Source organism: Leptosomus discolor, chromosome Z (genome assembly GCF_034619465.1).
Source record: "Leptosomus discolor isolate bLepDis1 chromosome Z, bLepDis1.hap2, whole genome shotgun sequence".
In the NCBI taxonomy this organism is placed as follows: Eukaryota; Metazoa; Chordata; class Aves; order Leptosomiformes; family Leptosomidae; genus Leptosomus; species Leptosomus discolor.
This window is the reverse complement of record NC_141419.1, coordinates 79,610,031-79,628,170: the sequence shown is the minus strand read 5'-3', so window position 1 is coordinate 79,628,170 and position 18,140 is coordinate 79,610,031. Positions and strand designations below refer to the sequence as shown.

The window sequence follows — 18,140 nt, the reverse complement described above, 5'->3', positions numbered from 1 at the left end:
AGTTTTTTTCTCAAGTCTGATGTGTAAAATTGAATGCCGCATGTCAAATAACAGTAAAGGATCTTGGAAATTAACAAGTTCCTGATTAAAAAAAAAGAAAAAATTAATTTAATTCAGTATTCAAGAGTTCCAAATTCATCATTATTGATTTATTTTTTAAAAAAATCTTAAGATCTGGAATAACACATGTTAAGGGACAACTTCCTGAAGCAACTGTAGAAGTGTAAGTGAATCTGAGTGACACAGAAAGGTGTCCACTCCAATAAGCATCAAGTTCTGAGCAGGGAGAATATGCTCTATTCTCATTTGTGGCACTGACAACCTAAACAGAAACCAAATGTTGAAGCTAGAGCTTTTACAGGGAGAAATCATTCCAAACAACTAACTCATTTCTTGATCAAAATTTTTCTTCTCATAAGCAGTATCTGTAGAGATACGACAATAACACTGTAAGATACTCTGCTATAGCCACACAACAACCAACTAATCTTTGTAAAGGCTGAACTATAGTATTGACAAGTTGCTCTCTGGCTGATGAAGTGCCTCTGGCACCAACAAATGTATAGCTTCTTCACATAATCTTAACAGGTTATATGCACACCCAGACTTAATTTGAGATCACATCACCCTCCCACTAAATCCAAAAATCACTCAAGAGAAATGGAAAAAAATTCATAATTAATTAGCCAGTGAGCGGAAAATTAAGGACTATTTCAGACAAAAAGAACACAGGTACTTATGAGAAGACAAAATACAACATATTTAAGGAAAAAAACCAAACCTGTCCAAACCGATGAAACACTTGCTACTTACTGGCAGGGACAGGAGAACCCAAAATAGGTCCAACAGTGCTTGGAGGAGGCAGAGCTGACGGAAATCTCATTTGTGCTTCTCCACCATACCTAAAGTTTATATGGAAAGACAAAAAGTGATGTGCTTTTAATTGATGCTTGTTTTATTATTCAATGTCTTATTATTCACTTTTCATGAAAAGCACTAACGTATACAATTGCAAAGATAAGTTAGATGAACAACTAAGTACTTTTTTTGTGAACATTTTAAGATCTGTAGTGATATGATATCATCAGGCTTTAAAGAGAAATGTACCAATTCTCAAAATCAGTCTTAAGCTTTAGTATCTTTTTAAGGTTTTCCTCTACTGGGAAGTGAAGAGAAGGACACAGTTGAGATGACTCATGCTTATCCTTCTATTATCCACAAGTAATTTCTATCCATCTCTTTCTAATTTCTACCCCTCTCTTTCATACCGTGCTATGTGAGCACTTTGTTATGTCCTCCCTTGCTAACAACCATCTCTCCAGAGTTATCCGTATTTTCTCGCAGATCTTGTCATGTCATTGAGTTTAACAAAGAGCAACTATTCACAGTCTACTGAGAGTAGCTGACTTGATCTAACACCTGCACAAGTTTTGGAAAAGAACAAGCAAGTTTTTGGGAATTTAACACTCGAACACTAGTGCAAACAGAACAGGCAAAGCTGCACGTTATCATCACTATTAACAGATGTATCTTACCAAAACCCTTTTTTCCTCCAGGCCAAATGCCCTGTGAGGACAACCAAGAGATCCACAATTGTAAGAGTCGGTCCAAAACCAGCAATGTCTCAACATTGTCATCAGGGACACAGACAGTAAAGTACCCCGAAAGTTCGGCTAACATCTTGACATGAGTCTGCAGTGGCCTGCCTGAGACGCAGCTGCTGATCCTGGGAATGGAACGCCAGGCTTGTAAGGTCATTGTGCCCGGGGCAGAGCAAGGACGAGAGCCGCATCTGGCCGGAAACAGCAAAAGGACAGAGATGCTGCTCTCTGCTTCTCCCTTCTAGAAACCTTGTGGGGGAGAGAACAGCCGAAGGAGGGAGCTTTGCGCAGGCAGGACGGCTCTGTTTTGGCTAGAGAGTGCTGTGTTGTTCTCCAGTGCCAGGGATGAGCCCGAGAACCGTTATCAAGAAAGACTGATCAGCATCGATGGAGCCAAGAAGAGCTGGAGATGCAGAGGAGGAGCAAGGGGTGCCCCTTGGCACACAAAAGGGCTCCTCAGCACCCGAACTTTGGAAGCTTTCCCCCCCAAGGATCACGACGATTGTTAGGACCTGGGACCATCAGGACACCTTGGAGCCACGGTGGTAGCTATCGACCTCTTTCCTCTTCTCACTTTACTTTCCCCTTTCCTTTCACCCATCGCACGCCGCTTTACGGACAAACAATAAAGTTTCACTGTTTGATCATAGCAAACCCCCTTGGCGTGGTCGCCTTAATTTGGCACTTCGAGATCACAGCAAAGGAACCATCATGAGTCCACTGAGTGGACCGTGACAACAATACACCAGCTTGGCAGCTAATCAAAATATACATATCTGCACCATACCAAGCATATGCAGTACTTAAGATACACAGATGACAAATTAATCCTCCAGAGTGGAAGCCCATACTTCCTCACTCAATTTGTGGTGGAAAAAACCCAAACCAAATCAACCTATAAAAAAAAAAATAAAATCAATATCTATGACCAAGAGCCATCAGGCCCTGAACACGGTAAGTCCATTTGAATATAAATTTCCTTCGCACAATGGTGAACAGCATAAATAACTACAATAAGTTAAGAAAAAAAAAACCAAACTGAAAACAATCACAAAAATTTTTAAAAATTCTCTGTTCTTCTTCCAGCTGTTTGAGTTGGTCTCGTTAAAGATATTACTACACCCTGCACTTCCATGAACTGGGATACTGTGAACTATAGACACGTGCATCTCAAGCAGATTAAACTACATTCTCAATAGCCTCTACTACATCTGGAATACAAGCATCCACGGGGGGAACTAACCAGAAATCACCATTACAAGAAGCTTCATTTGTTGATGAGCCCTAGAATAGTGCAAAAGCATATTCCACCAGGTTTAACAGCCAATGCTCAATTTAAAACAATGCTCCCTCAGGCAGCAGGTTAATGAGCCTGTACAGTTATCTAGCGGCTGTAGTGATCCCGAGCATAATATTCAGAACAACCTACAGAATGGAAACTTACCTGAAGAACGCTCGAGTAGCCCAGGCAGATACTTCTCTATCACATGCAGCATTAGAACAGGCCAAGATAAGGCAAGTGGCACAAGCCTGATCCTCCTAGAGCATATTATACTATTAGTGTGGCAATTTATATCAAGCTGATAAGTACATTAGTTATATCCGTCAATAACTAAACAGTAAGTACTTTTTGCATCATTTTATTAGAAGGCAAGGAAATCAGCTCTTCCCAATTATAGACAGGAAGTGAATCATAGTGAGGCATCCCACTGTAGCAGGTGAGTTTTTGTCATAGTCAGTTTTTGAAAACTCAGTATGATTACTGGTAGGAAACAATCTCCATGTCTGTGACTTAATTATGACTGATATTCATGCAATTTCCACAGAAACATAAACGAAGATCATGTCTGAAGAAAAAAAATCTATACAACAACGGTCTGCATATTCTAATGGCACATTAAAATATCACTTAATATGTATCAAAGCACAAGACAATAAATTACCGTGAACATTCACTACAACTACTAATCAGTACTGTCCAATTAAAATTGTAATCCTTCCTGCTTGTTTGCTATTTATCTTAAACAAAAAATAGACACATTTCTATTGGCCTGAAAAATGTAAAGCCTCTTGTGGTGGTAGGAATTTACCTTTTTTAGAAACTCTTCCTCCCCTGCTCTTAAACGAACCCCTTTCCTAAACTAAGAACTGCACTATACTTCTACATACAAGACACACAAGGATTTCACAGAAAGTGAATTATACTTCCACTTTTAGATATCACAAAATGAGCAGTTACTTCTCATTATACAATCTTGGTTTATGTAGAAAATACAGGAAGAAAAGCTAGTAATATAAATAAATGAAATGTTAACTAGAAGTTTATAAAAACAACAAAAAGATGCTAAAGAAAGTTATTAGATTTACATAAATACTATTAAATCTTCCATTTTTCATAACACGTCGAAAGTTCTTACCTGATGCAACTTGAAAAATCTTTCAATTTCTTCTCCGTCTCCACCTATATTGCTAACAAGCAGATGTCGTAGCTGATCGACAGGTCTGAGTTTATGAAACATAAAGCTCCCCTAAAAGAAACCCAAAACAAGTTAGAGTAAAGCTGTTCTTACTTTGGCCATCGCAACACACCTTCCCCACAATGCTCATCTTTAGCGTTCTGAATTTTCCTGCATTGCGCTACTGGACCAAAGTATAACACGAATGGTGCCTAAAGCCCAGTTCCCACTCACAGGCAGAAAATTCTCTAGCAGTTCCCAGAAAGGCAGGAAAAATACTGCAATGGCTACAAACTCTCCATAAACCGAGTTAATTTTGCTGTTCTTAGCCTAACATGAAGCATACAATACAAACATATAGCAAGTATATACAGAAAAGAAAGGCTTTATGTATCTTGCAAATCCTAAAAACTGCCCGGAAAAAAAAATGCTTGAAAAATTCAGGATCAATGGGAAGACTCTATCATCTTGTCTGCATCCATATTAACTACTGGAGAGGGTTCGATTAGAGACTTCAACAAAACAGCTTCCATTAAACAAATGCAGATTGTGTCTAGAGGTTGCAAGGCATTAATGATTAAACTTTTTTTAAAAAACCTGCTTATTGGTTAATATATTCAGTGCCCTAAAATATTGCTAAATGTAATCAGAAAAGAGTAGTAGAGAAGTCAATTTCTTTTTAATTTTTGTAGGTTTTGTTTTTTTAAACCCTTTCAAAAAACCCTTTGGGGATTTCTATGACAAAGAAGAAATTAGTTATTCAAATTTTAATTGCCAACAATATTTACTAAAAATATATTTTCAGGGCAGCCGGTGTCTGCTTCAATTTCATAGAATCATGAGTCTAACCAAGGTTAAAAGAACTTCTTAGATGATCTGTATATACAAGGGTCTCTGGAGACCAATAAAAACTATTAACATACTGCACAAGAGAAGCCGGCCAATAGCTTTGAGTAAATTTAAATCAGGCACAGATTTAAATCTTCTTCCTTATTCCTTTTCACGTTCAGAATATCCAAACATATCCAAAATGAATAACCATTTACAGGTTTAGATCAGTCTTCCAACTTTATACTTACTTTTCTGATTTCCTATATTAAGAAAAGTAATACTCACCTGGGCTGAAAGAAGAACAAACTTCTTAGGTGGCAGCATGTGTTGCTGCACAACAACAGGTGAATCAGTTATTGGAATAATGTCCTTATTTAGCGGTGTTACAATCTTCTGAACTTTAAATTCATCAATAGCAGAAAGAGCCCAGGAATGTCCGTCAACACGGGTGGTCATCTGAACAACAGAGAGATATTACCCAAAGTTTGGTAACAGACATGGATTTTGTACATCCATGGTAATATTTATGTTTACCATTTAAAATTACACAGAATAGAATCTACTCTTGACACAAGGAAACCCAAAGACAATAAGCAAGTTCTTGTCTAACAAAAGGTTATATCACATTTACAGGTACACATATATATATATATGTGTTTATACTGCAGCTTTTAGGAGACAGGGATGGTGTTTTGTATTTAAATGTAAAACAACATATGAAGTGGGATCTTTTAACGCTGCTACAATATAAACAGCAATCTGCTACCCATATCAGAACTAAGTACCAAAGGTATCATGAGTCTAAATTATTTCTTAAAGAATCAAAAAAAATGCTACAACTGAATCACAAAGGTTTACAAGACTTTCACAGTTTGCAGCAGCACTTCAAATATAACTCAAGAAGAGATATATGGTAGTGAAGACATTCCAGAAGACTACATATGCTAACAAGTAAGAACTGGTGCGGAAGAACAGGCTGCAGGTTTGTCTGGGAAACCTAGCTGTCTGTTACTGCAAATGCCATGAAAAAGAGAAGTCAGCACTCAGAATATTTATGTATAAGTTTTTGCAGGGAAGGGATCTGGAGGAATTACAGAGCACCTTTGTGAGTTACTGAACCAGCCAATAAATCAAAACCTGACTTTGAAACTCTTAACTTGCACAGTGTCTCCATTCACTCCAACCCTACCACTGCTCCTCCAATAATACCATTTTTGACACGTCACTCCTCTACTTCAGGAGAAGACTTCAGACTTCCTTCAGAGCTAGAATACATTAAATGTTCTCCCTGAACTGACGCATAAGGCAACTAATCCCCTTCAAACCCCTCTTACAAACACACTTATGTAACGATTAGGAAAAAAAAAAAAAAAAAATTGGGAAAAAAAGGTGAAATAATGAAGAGATTAGTCATGTCTGAACTTTAATAAAGATGCGGCACATCAGTTTAAATAAAGAAACCCGAAGTCTCTAGCACCTACATTCTACACAACCTTTGCCAAAATTTATCCTCATCAACAAATATCACTATGGACCGTGGGCCATGCGTTCCTGTGCTTGTGCACAAAATACAGCATGCTACAGGCAATGTATTTTCAACTACGTTAATCAGAAGTCAAGTCTTAGAAGTCAAGGCAATTGTTTTTGATACATACCTTGCATCAAGCTAGAAAGTATGGCTGAACCAGGAATTCCTACTAAGACATCAGTTCCCATTCATTGACAAAACCGTCTACTAATTTTTTTTTCTCTGAAGCATACTGATTAGTAGCTTTGTAAGCTTTTCCAAACTCCTCATGTAAGTTTACTGTGATCTACCCATTTCTTGCAGATAGTATTATTCAAGTGTCTGTTATCAGAATGGAAAAGATAATACCTAGATTCCATCAAAATTGTGCAAAAGTTAGTACCTGTGTTTCCATCATAGGCTTTTGAAAAGGGAAAGAATCATGATTGATACACCACAGGATGTCATTATCCTCGTTTTCTGAAGCCGCCATCAGCAGGACCCCTAATAAGAACAGCAATATTAAGTTTGCATTAGAAGCAACAGCTGTACACTGGTTGCAAATTCACTAATTCATTCCTTATTTAGTAAAAATAATAATAAAAAAATTTAAAAATCAATCTTTTAAGTCCTAATCATACAATTTGAACAGCAAATTGTATCTCCTGAATTTGTATGTCATACTGTTCTTCAGAAGGTCACTTCTAACACCATTTGTCAACTACTCTAAAACATACAAACAAAACCAAGCCTAAAACAGGTAGAACACATCTCCAAAACTAGATGTTTAAACAGCTCATGGATGAAAAAACATCTAGAAATTACTTCAAGGACAAAAATCAATATGTATGACTAAAGGGTCAGCAACATCGACATTTCCCCCACGCACTTCTGCAGCACTTTTAAAAATTCAGCCTACAGTCAGAAGTGACATAAAGCTGGAACCATCTGGCAGCTGTTTGGTATCTTATATGGTATCAGTAGGTAACTGAGTTATAAAATAAACAACAATCAGCAAACAGCTAAACTCAGCAGGAGAGGCACTACATAGTTAAGAAGCCTATTTTGTCCCTTGCTTTCATGAACTAATCACACATGGCTAGAGACAGGTAGGCAAATTTGAACACATTAAATCTATTTTGTGGGGAGATTAGGAAAAAAACATGAACAGAGTTCTCTGTTCTGACACTGCACCTGGCAGAACTAAATGTGGAAAAATATGACAACCTTCCACTCCTCAAAACCCTCCAATTAACAGAATACTTGTTTAGTTCTCAGTTATTCCCAATGCTTCAAACTCCCCAATGTAAAAACAGTGTGACAGTCAACAACAACAAAAATTCAGTCTCATCTGAGCCATGTTCCACTGCTTACCTTTGCTATAAAGAGCTCTGTGAACCTTTGCAGGCTTCTCCACATTAGAAGAAGCTGAAAATCCAGGAGGCAAACGGACATGAACCAGGGTTAACATGGAGGGACGAGCTGTTGGATGCTTAAATTGTGAAGTACTAAAATACAGGCGAACACCTGAACAAAAGATAAAAAAGGTCACAATTTTGTTAAACTGTGCAGATGCCATTTGTTAGTTTAAAAAGGGGGCAATTAACACTGCTTTCTTACCTGCATGTGTGATTGCTAGTAGCTGACAGTCTATGGATTCAGAATTTTCAATCACTGCTATTTGAACAATAGGCTTAAATACAGAACGATCTATTGTTCTAAAACACAAAACAAACAAACAAACAAACCCACTCTCAATTCAAAGAAATAAGCGAACAAGAATCTCCAAAAATGTAGCGTGAGATTATCGGCCTTAAGAACAGCCCCTTGCATTATAATCATCATAAATATACCTGGCAATGCTCCCAGCAGCAGAAACTATAGCATTTTGTGAAAGAGAAGTAACCCTGGTCATTCCTTGACCATCTTGTCCCAAATCGTAAACCTGCAATTCAATAGTACAGCTTAGCAATTTACAGTTGAATTAATACAGCCTCATGTATCAAGCAGCAACTCAAACTCCTTCTCCGCACAATTGAGGGGAAGATCAAAAGGCTATTCTTTCCTCAGAAGAAAATATTTTAGGTGTTCAGCACACACTTTGTCATAAAATGGAATAATATCCCAACATATCTACAGAGAATTCCCAGGTACGGAGGAAAACTTAAAGTTATATATACATTAGTAACACAGCCAACAGTCATTAGAGGAAGCCATATACCTGCAGCACTCCTTTTTCTGAGCGGGTGTACAAGATATTTCGAGAGTTGTCGATGGCAATTTGAACCACAGGATCTGGGGAGGCAGGGAAAAAAAGGGAGAGCCAGCAAATCAACACTGGATTTGGTGCAAACGAGTCTAAGAATATCTATAAAATAATTAATTGTAAGCTAACAAAAACTGCAGGAGTCCCACACAGGACTCCTACTGAAAGTGATTTAAAACAGTAATCAATTTCATACAGTTATTTGTGGCTGCCCCCTCCCTGGCAGTGTTGAAGGCCAGGCTGGATGGGGCTTTGAGCAACCTGGTCTGGTGGAAGGTGTCCCTGCCCATGGCAGGGGGGTTGGAACTGGATGGTCTTTAAAGCTCCTTCCAACCCAAACCATTCTGTAACTCAACGTTTAGTAAAAGAATGAGCAAAAAATTGTATAATAATTTCATATTAATTTTTCACTAAACAGTGAAACAGGCTAAAATTATTTACTTAAAGATTCTACGGCTTGCAGCGATCCCACTAAGTACATACTAATTTTGTACCACAGAACACTAACTTTAGTCATAAATGTCAAACTTCCCAGGCTTTGGTGATTATATCCTAAAGTGGACACATAAACCTGTGACCTGATTTTTATAATCCTCAACCACTGCAAGTTTCATTGAGAAAAACTAAATGCTCTGAATGAGGAAACTATTCAGTCTGACTTCTTGGTAGCATTATTTAAAAGTTTACATTAAATTATTGGGTACATGTTTAACATCAGTACTTACCATCCTCTGAGAATGTGAACTGCAGCAATGAAGGAACGAGGAAAGACAACGCGCTCTTTGAATGGTTAATTTTTCTACAGCGCTGGCTAAACCAGCCTGCTTCAGCCTAAGATTTAAAACAAATCCAGCATTGAAAGAATTGAAACAAAAAACAAACTAGCAGTTATATTTAAAAAGTTGTTAACAGGACAAGTATGAAACAAGTAAAAATGTAACTATACACCATTGATTTAATTGAAAAAGTTACGTATTATACAATTGAAAGAAATAGGTGATCATTAAAAGGAAATTTTTTTATTAAAAAAAGGGTGCAGGATGTCACAATTATAATTTTCTTTTTAAAGTTGACGAAAGCTGAATTGCTATTCCTCATATAATTACTACTTCTTCAAAGAAAATGCATCTACACTAAGATGTCAGGGCTATTGTGCAACCAAGCCATGTAATATAATTATGGCAGAAAAAAGATGGCAAACTTGACATGTTTTAGAACTCTTAGTACCTAGATCCCACAACCATGAAACAACAAAAAATGTCTGTGTGTGAAGCCTATAGTCACCTGGTATGCTACTTCATATAAGCAGCCATCTTTTCCAGCCAAAAAGATACGTCCATTATCAGTGGATGTTATTGCCAGAACGTAGGTATTGTCAGTAGGGAGTGAATAGAGAGGATCTGGTAGCAGCTGCATCCCACCAGACATACTGTCATTTAGCGATCCAGTACCTTAAATAAATAAATAAATAAATCTGATTAATAAATATTACAAGAAGCATTTCAGAAAACAGGAAAAACTACGGCAAATTGAATAATTACTAAATACATTCTGGAATAGGTATTCTCTAAAGTGAACCGCAGAGTAACAAATGTTCTGTTTTTAAAGAACATTAAATAAATTCTCTTATATAAGTTTCCAAGTAAGGAAATAAAACGTTTTTCCTTTCTATACACTGTCATTTCCTCTATATCGCACCAAGTCTAACACAGAGATTTCTCCTTTTTTTTCTCTTTCACATCAAGATAGTATAAAAAGTGAGCAAAAGACTGTATTCTCTCACTTTCTCCAAACAATTCTGTATTTTCTCAATATATGGCATAAAAAAAATGCTATCAGGTTCTCAATTTCTGCAGTTGTAACACAAATGCCAACCAGGTTAATGAACTGTATTCACCAGTTCCAAGATTAATGCCCATCTCTTCTCTCCCTCTCCAACATGCTGTTTAACTAACAGGAGTATCTGTTTCAAAAGCTCTTTTTATGTTAAACAGATGAATAATACAATTCAATGCTACTATGGGAGTCCAGGATCCTGCAAGTGCACACCCCATAAAAATTATTTCCCCCTGCCTGTAACACGATTCAAAAATTATCAAGGTGCTTAGCACATGGTCTTGGTTTGTTTTGGGTTTTTTAAGTTTTTTTAAATGGCTACTAATAAAACAGCCATATATTGTTGATGCACAACTGAGAATGAGGGAGAAGAGAGGATTTACCTGCTTGTATATTAGCACAACTGAGCCCTAAAATCACAATATCCACAGGGGTAGCCAGAACAAGTAAGTGACGTACATGAGGCTGAAAGATACCTAAAGAAGAGGAGAAAATAAAATTTTAGTCTGCAGAGAGCCTCTCAGATCACAATGATGTACCCAATGTATCTATTGGAAAGACACATCGACTGATTGGAAAGAATGCTCATATTTAAGACCTAACGATCTGCAAAACTTCAGAATTATAAAGAAGTATCAGTCAGCAGTTCAGCTTCCAGTTCATGAAATACAGGAACTTTAAAATAACATTTTTCTTATAAATGTGCTTCTTTTAAACTCAATCCATCACCAATTCAATTTTGATTTCAATGTTATCTAAGCAGTAGCTACCAAAAGAACTTGGAGGGCTATAAACCAGGATCCCAAGGAAGTTATCACCTGAATGTGCAAATTTATAAACAGTACAAATGTTGGAGTACAATGTGGCAAAAAAATGCAAACTTATCAGTGTAAATGATTGTTGAACTACACACTATTTTTGGCTTGTAATTAATTTCATGTTTCTAAAAACAAAAAAAAACCCAAGTATCTTGTGTATGCATATATATATATACACATACACACCCCCCACAGGTTTTCACATATACATAGATACAAAAAAGCCCCTTATATAGAAGGTTCAGTAACTGCCTAATTCTAGTCACTGTCATACATTCCTTACCTCCCTTTGGCTTTACAAGACCCACTGCAAGAATAGTTTCACTAAGGCCGTCAAAATAAGCCAGATCTCCCCTGTCAACAAACAAGAAAAAACAAAACAAACCTGCATAAAACTTGTCATGTGGTATCACATAATGACAAAGCAAATAAAAGCAGATTCTGTATATTTAAAAATTATTAATACTTATTGTAACAGTCTGAAGCCATCTACATCTTTTGCTCTGGGTGAAAGCAGGTCCATCACAATAGAATGACAGAAATTTCACAGCAGAAATATACTGGCAATCATTTGAGCTCCTTGGAGCCCCTATAGCTGAGTTTCAAACCTGAAAAACCCAACTGCACTATTTTATATTTTTGGGTTTTGTTAATTCATACAGCCTACTCTAAATTACACAATGCAGGATCTGCAATGCTGATTAACATCAAGAGGGAGGAACTTACCTGATTTTCCCATGAAAATTATCAAAAGTAAGAATTCCTGACCTCCTCCCCAGCACCTTATGATTAACACCTTGAAGTGTTATTTCATTTGGGGAATACACTTCTACGCTGTGACACAACATAACTGTATGGATAGAAACTATGTGAGCCACAATCTGAACTTTAATCTTCTTAGAAAGTGCAACAAGTTTCATGCATCCTTAAAATAAGCTAGGCAGGACAGCTCCAATCATAACACTTCAAAGTTCTAATGCTGTATTACTTACCACTGTAGGAATGATTCGCCACCGTAGATGCATCAGAGAACTTACTAAATCTACTTAGAAAAGTTAGGCACTTAGTATATTTTTTATACTTTTTTGGCATAAGCAAAGCCCTAGTATAAAAACAGTAATAACTTCAGGATATTAGCTATTTCTGCCCTAAGCAAATGCATTTTTCTTTCTTTCACTTCTAGATGATTTGGCAGCAATATTACTAACTCTTAAAAATCCTTTAACACTTATTATTCAAAAGTTTTAGTCAAACCTAAAAGGAATCAAGATAAGTTAAACTGAATAGCACGTCTCTGTGCTACCAGTAAACGATCTTCCACTACAGCAATCGCTTAATTCCAGTATAATACCAATAAAATATCATCAGGAATGTGTTCTCTACATACCCGTCTTCATAGTTCCACATAAAGATGTCACTGTCAATGGTCAGCCAAGCTCTGCTGATTTCTGGAAATACGCCCATCATACAATTGCACTGCATATCTGAAGCACTGCTGATGTAAGGACTAAATGCATTTTGGTTACCAAATGCAAAATCCTCCTTTGAGCATTTTAAAAAAATCAATATTACTTCACACACAGTAGTACATAAACTGTGTACCATAAACATTCAAAGTTCTTAAAAGAGAAACTCGTTCCACCAGCCAACTCTACACAAATGGGCCTTGTTACCACTTGGAGCACTATGAAGGCAATGTGAACATTATCGAAGTTCATTATTGGCAGTCTGACAAAGATTGGTGAAGAAGATCATAGAAGATAATTTCTAATGCTAATATGCAACCTAACACATTATTATTTATAAGGATACGTCCAAACTGCTCCACTAGCTCTGGGGGAAGTGGGACTCTGCGGACCGAGCTGATCTCTGGAAGATTAGGTATTGACAACAAACCTGGCCCTTGCAAAGGATAATCCATATCTGACATACCAGAAACAGTAGGGCTACCTGCAAATATAAACAAAAAAGATTAGACTCCTTCAACAGTTCGTTGTTGGAGCGGAGAGCAGTGACAAGCTGCGTTCCTCACGGGTCAGTATCGAGACTGGTGCTGTTTAACATCCTTCTTAGCGACATGGGCAGTGGGATCGAGTGCACCCTCAGCAAGTTTGCTGATGACACCAAATTGTGTGGTAAGGTCGACACACTGGAGGGCAGGGATCCCATCCAGAGGGACCTGGACAGGCTGGAGAGGCGGGCCCCTGAAAACCTCATGAAGTTCAACAAGGTCAAGTGTAAGGTCCTGCACCTGGGTTGGGGCAATCTCAAGCACAAATACAGGCTGGGCAATGAGTGGATTGAGGGTAGTCCTGGGGAGAAGGACTTGGGGGTGTTGGTGGACAAAAAGCTGGACATGAGAAAGCAATGTGTGCTAACGGCTCAGAAAGCAAATTATATCCTGGGCTGTGTCAGGAGAAGTGTGGCCAGCAGGTCGAGGGTGGGGATTCTCCCCCTCTACTCTGTTCTGATGAGTCTCCACCTGCAGTGCTGTGTTCAGCTGTGAGGCACCCAGCATAAGAAAGACATGGACATGCTCGAGTGGGTCCAGAGGAGGATATGAAGATAATCAGGGAGCTGGATCACCTCTTCTATGAAGACAGGCAGCGAAAGTTGGTGTTGTTCAGCCTGGAGAAGAGAAGACTCCAGGGAGACCTTATAGCGGCCTTCCAGTACTTAAAGTGAGCTTACAGGAAAGGTGGGGGGAGACCTTATTGCTCTCTACAACTACCTGAAAGGAGGTTTAACGAGGCAGTGGTCAGTCTCTTCTCCAAGTAACAAGTGATAGAACAAGAAGAAATGGCCTCAAGTTGCACCAGGGGAGGTTTAGCTTGGACATTAGGAAAAATTTCTTTACTGAAAGAGTGGTCAAACATGGGAACAGGCTGCCCAGGGAAGTGGTGGTCGCCATCCCTGGAGGCTTCCAAAAAACGTGTAGATGTGGCACTTTGGGACATGATCTAGTGGGCATGGAGGTACTGGGTCAGCAGTTGGACTTGATGATCTCAGAGGTCTGTTCCAACTTAATGATTCTATCTTTAAGGTCCCTTCCAACCCCAACTAGTCTGTGATTCTATGATTCTTACAGAGAATGGGAAATTCACAAAAACGGATTTATATTCTCTGTCTTTACCTGATCGTTTTCTAATCTGTGAAGTTTAAATTAATCTAATCACAGTTCACATTTTGCTTTAGATGAATAATACAGACCTTCAAGCTACACAAAAAAAAATTGTCTTGACAGTGCAGAGACTAAGTATGTAAACATCACTAATCACAAGGTATGTGCGAATTAAGGTTTCTGCAGGAGCAGGACCATAAACAATAAATCTAAATCTCAAATCAGACGTGCACAGAGATTTGCAAACAAACTCTTTCAATAACTCATCTGGACCCTTGCCTACTCTTTACCCCATTTCTTCTGTGATACCTTCCAGCTCTTTTTTCATCATATGGCCAGACATTAAATATGCCACGTGAACAAGCCAGGAGCATACTCCTTCACCTAGAAAAGCTGATCTCTACTGCCAGTATCAAGTCAAAATACCCATATACACCCACTATTTTCTGTGATGTGCATACACGATGCTGCTAGGGCAGTTACACTTTGGCCATGCACATTACATCACATCATAACAGAAAACAGATCTTCTTTCCTTGTATCCCAGATATACACTAAGTCACCTACAGCTCTAGAGCGCCTCTTCACAGCCCACTTTGCCAGCCAGCTGGCACCAATGAAGTAGGAAACAGTGTCTTGATGTTTTACGGAGAACAAATGTTTGAGAAGAGGTGTACCTTACATTGCACCTGCACGTGACACAGAGCTAATGAAAATCACCCAAAAAGGCTTAAGAGAAATTTTCAGGCTACCTGTGACTTAGGAATGGTGCTGAGCACTTCGTGACCCTAAGAGCATTCTGCAAAAGACTTCCCAATAGACAAAATACACAAGGGCAATTTTCTTCACTTTCTGGAGGGAGACTGGGCCGAGGAGTCAGCCCAAGCCCATTCCTCCTGCAGTGCTCCCCCTATCATAGAAAGATCACATATCCGCAACTTTCACCCACGCACCAAGGCGTCCACTACACGTACCCCACACCCCTCCTCAAGCCCGAGAAGCCGTCAGACTCAGCCCTGCCGCCGACCCTGAGCAGCCGCTGGCCCCGGAGCCGGGCCAGGGCGGCATCCGCCAAGGGGCGGGAGTGGGGCCCGGCTGGCTGCTCGCAGAGGGCCCTCACGCGTGGCCGGCCAGGTAGTGCCGGCCCAGATCGCCCCGCACGGGGTGGCGGTGCGGCAGGGGCACCGTCGCGGCTGAGGCGACGAGGGCCGGAGGCAGAGGGACACCCTGAGCTCCTCACCAGGCGCCGGCACCGCCAGCAGTTCGGACAGGTCCGGGTAGCAGCGATCATCCTGGATCTGCCGGTCGATGATGCGGCCCGCGATCTCCAGCGCCTCCTGCGCGGTAGGGGCCGCGGGGCTCATGGCGGTGGGCATGGCGATGGCGGCGGCGATGGCGGGCCCGGGGCTCGGGGCTCGGGCCGGTGGGCGGCTCAACGCACGGCCAGAAGGCGCGAACTAGCTACCCGCTGCTCCGCCACCCGCCAAATCCCGGCAGGCCTTGCACGCGGTACGCGCTTCCGCCGCGCCGATTGCCGCTTCCGCCGCCGGTAAGACGGGGAAGGGCAGGGCCTGCCTGTTGGCGGTGGCCGGTTGGCCTGCCCGAAAGGCGGGTTCCGGGCGACAGTCGGCACACCAACGGCCCTTGGGGCTAGGGGCCGGGCTTTGCTGGGCTGGAGCAGGCTGTGGTGCCTCTCCGAGGGGCCCTGCGGGCCGCCGCGCCATCCCTGGGGGCCAGCCGGGGGCCAGGTGTGGTCTGTTGTCACGGCCCTCAAAGGCACAGGACGGCCCCGAGGAGAGCAGCGGGAAGCGGTTCCTGTCAGTGGTGTGGGGCCCTGCGCCGTTCCCTGGCGGTCACTGTAGCTCTTGGGGGTGCCCTGTGGCAGCCCGGTCAAAGATAGTTTATCCTGCAAGCCTGATGTGATATTGTGGCAAGACTATACATCAGAGTTATGGAAACATACGCAGATTTTGCGCGTAGTGATGGAAGCCAGAAACAGCGAGGGGGCTCCTTCAAAGGAAGCAGAGCGCCTCTGTTTGGAGCTAAGGGGTGGAAGTTGCCTTTGCACCGAGCTGGCCTGGTGTAGCTGCTGTTTTTTTAGAATTTGGGATGGCCCATCAACGTGACTGTGGCAGGTTGTTGACTTACCAAGGTTCAGCCTCTGTTAAGTCATGTGTCTGCTGTGGACAGCGTAAGCATTCCCGAAGCGTCGTAGGAAGTCTCGGGGCAGGGTGAAACTTGGATTTCAGGGAATGGGTCTGGTCTGCAAGTCATGTTTGCTGCCGTGACTCTCTGCTCCTGGATTGGTCCAAAGACCGTTCTGGAAAGCGTAATCTATGGGAGAGGCACCTGGCACGAGAAAGGAAATCCCCCTTTTCTGCTTTCCAAATGGAGAACGTGAAGTTAAGCCCCAAACCCTTCTGTGATACCTTCCAGCTCTTTTTTCATCATACAGGTTTTACATGGCAAACCGGGAAATTCTCCCTGTACCTTCTCAAAATTGAGAAGCTGGCGGCCAGTCAGCAGTAGGATTTCCCAGGGCTCAATTTTAGGGCCAGTGCTCTTTAATGTTTAAATTATCTGGACACAGGAATTGCATGTACATTAAGTAAGTTTGCCAATGATACTGAACTAGGAGGAGCTGTGGACTCCCTCAAGTGTAGAAAGGCTTTACAAAGAGGTCTGGATAGACTAGAGAGCTGGGCAATAAACAACCATATGAAATTTAACAACAGGAATCGCAGGGTTCTCCATCTGGGATGGGATAATCCTGACTATATGTACCAATTGGGGAATGAGGGGCTGGAGAGCAGCCCCATGAAAGAGATCTGGGGGTTTGGGTTGATGGCGGGTTGAATACCAGTCAGCATTGTGCCCTGCCAGCCAGAAGGGACGTGTCCTGGGGTGCATCGAGCCCAGCACAGCCAGTCCGTCGAGGGAGGTGATTGTCCCACTCTGCACTGCGGTGGTGCAGCCCCACCTCGAGCACTGTGCGCAGTTTTGGGCGCTTCAGTGTAAGAAAGTGTCACGGATGGTGCCATGCATTTCACTAGTCAGAGAGAAGAAACAATGTACTTCATCGATGTAACCAAGTTCAATGATAAATGCAACAGTGGTTTAAAAAGATTCGATGGCAAGGTACACTTGGTTATTTACTGAAGAGAGGACAGGGTCAGACAAAACTGTCAGAGACCCTGCCATTGAGTCATGAGGTTCAGAAAACACCCCCTTGCTTTCTACAGTACTTAGAGAGGTGTCCAAATGTGGCTGGATCCACTCTTAGTCCCAGAATTGGTCAATGGTTTATGTCTAAAGGATTACACATGTGCAGTTGTTGCAAATCTGCAGTGGGTAAGAAAATCTTACCTACACAAAGTTAGCTAAGTAGAGATGTTCTTTATTAACGATGTGCACCGTGCGCACCAGGGACATGGGATCCTTCCCAAAGATGTCCGCCTGCACATTGCAATCAACAGATATTTCTACATTAAATTCGTACAAATTCAGTCTATACAAAGCATATTTAATTTCATCCTCTCAATGATTGGTTCTTCTCTTCTCGCTTCTGATGCAAAGTAGCGCGCAGCCTCGGTCGTAGTCTTCTATTGTTCCCTTTTGAGTAGGGGATATAATTTGGGAAGGTGGTCCGTGAGTCGGAGGTCTCGACCACTCCTTGAATTGGCCATGTATGGTCAAGGAACATG

General features: G+C 41.0%; 1 protein-coding gene across 2 annotated transcripts in view; it reads right to left on the bottom strand.

The window, feature by feature from the left end:
* Nucleotides 1-15,812, bottom strand: part of NUP155 (nucleoporin 155) — a 33,322-nt gene extending 17,510 nt beyond the window's left edge. For both annotated transcript variants that reach the window (XM_086478984.1, XM_086478985.1), the window contains exons 1-16: nt 15,677-15,812; nt 13,128-13,265; nt 12,703-12,799; nt 11,599-11,669; nt 10,881-10,973; nt 9,946-10,112; nt 9,387-9,492; nt 8,617-8,690; nt 8,249-8,340; nt 8,016-8,113; nt 7,770-7,922; nt 6,799-6,899; nt 5,174-5,344; nt 4,019-4,129; nt 3,046-3,140; nt 814-902 (exon numbers count right to left, since the gene is read on the bottom strand). In XM_086478984.1, coding sequence (XP_086335110.1) covers nt 814-902; nt 3,046-3,140; nt 4,019-4,129; nt 5,174-5,344; nt 6,799-6,899; nt 7,770-7,922; nt 8,016-8,113; nt 8,249-8,340; nt 8,617-8,690; nt 9,387-9,492; nt 9,946-10,112; nt 10,881-10,973; nt 11,599-11,669; nt 12,703-12,799; nt 13,128-13,265; nt 15,677-15,812 — 1,792 coding nt within the window. The remainder of the gene's footprint in view (nt 1-813; nt 903-3,045; nt 3,141-4,018; nt 4,130-5,173; nt 5,345-6,798; nt 6,900-7,769; nt 7,923-8,015; nt 8,114-8,248; nt 8,341-8,616; nt 8,691-9,386; nt 9,493-9,945; nt 10,113-10,880; nt 10,974-11,598; nt 11,670-12,702; nt 12,800-13,127; nt 13,266-15,676) is intronic.
* Nucleotides 15,813-18,140: the final 2,328 nt, after the last annotated feature.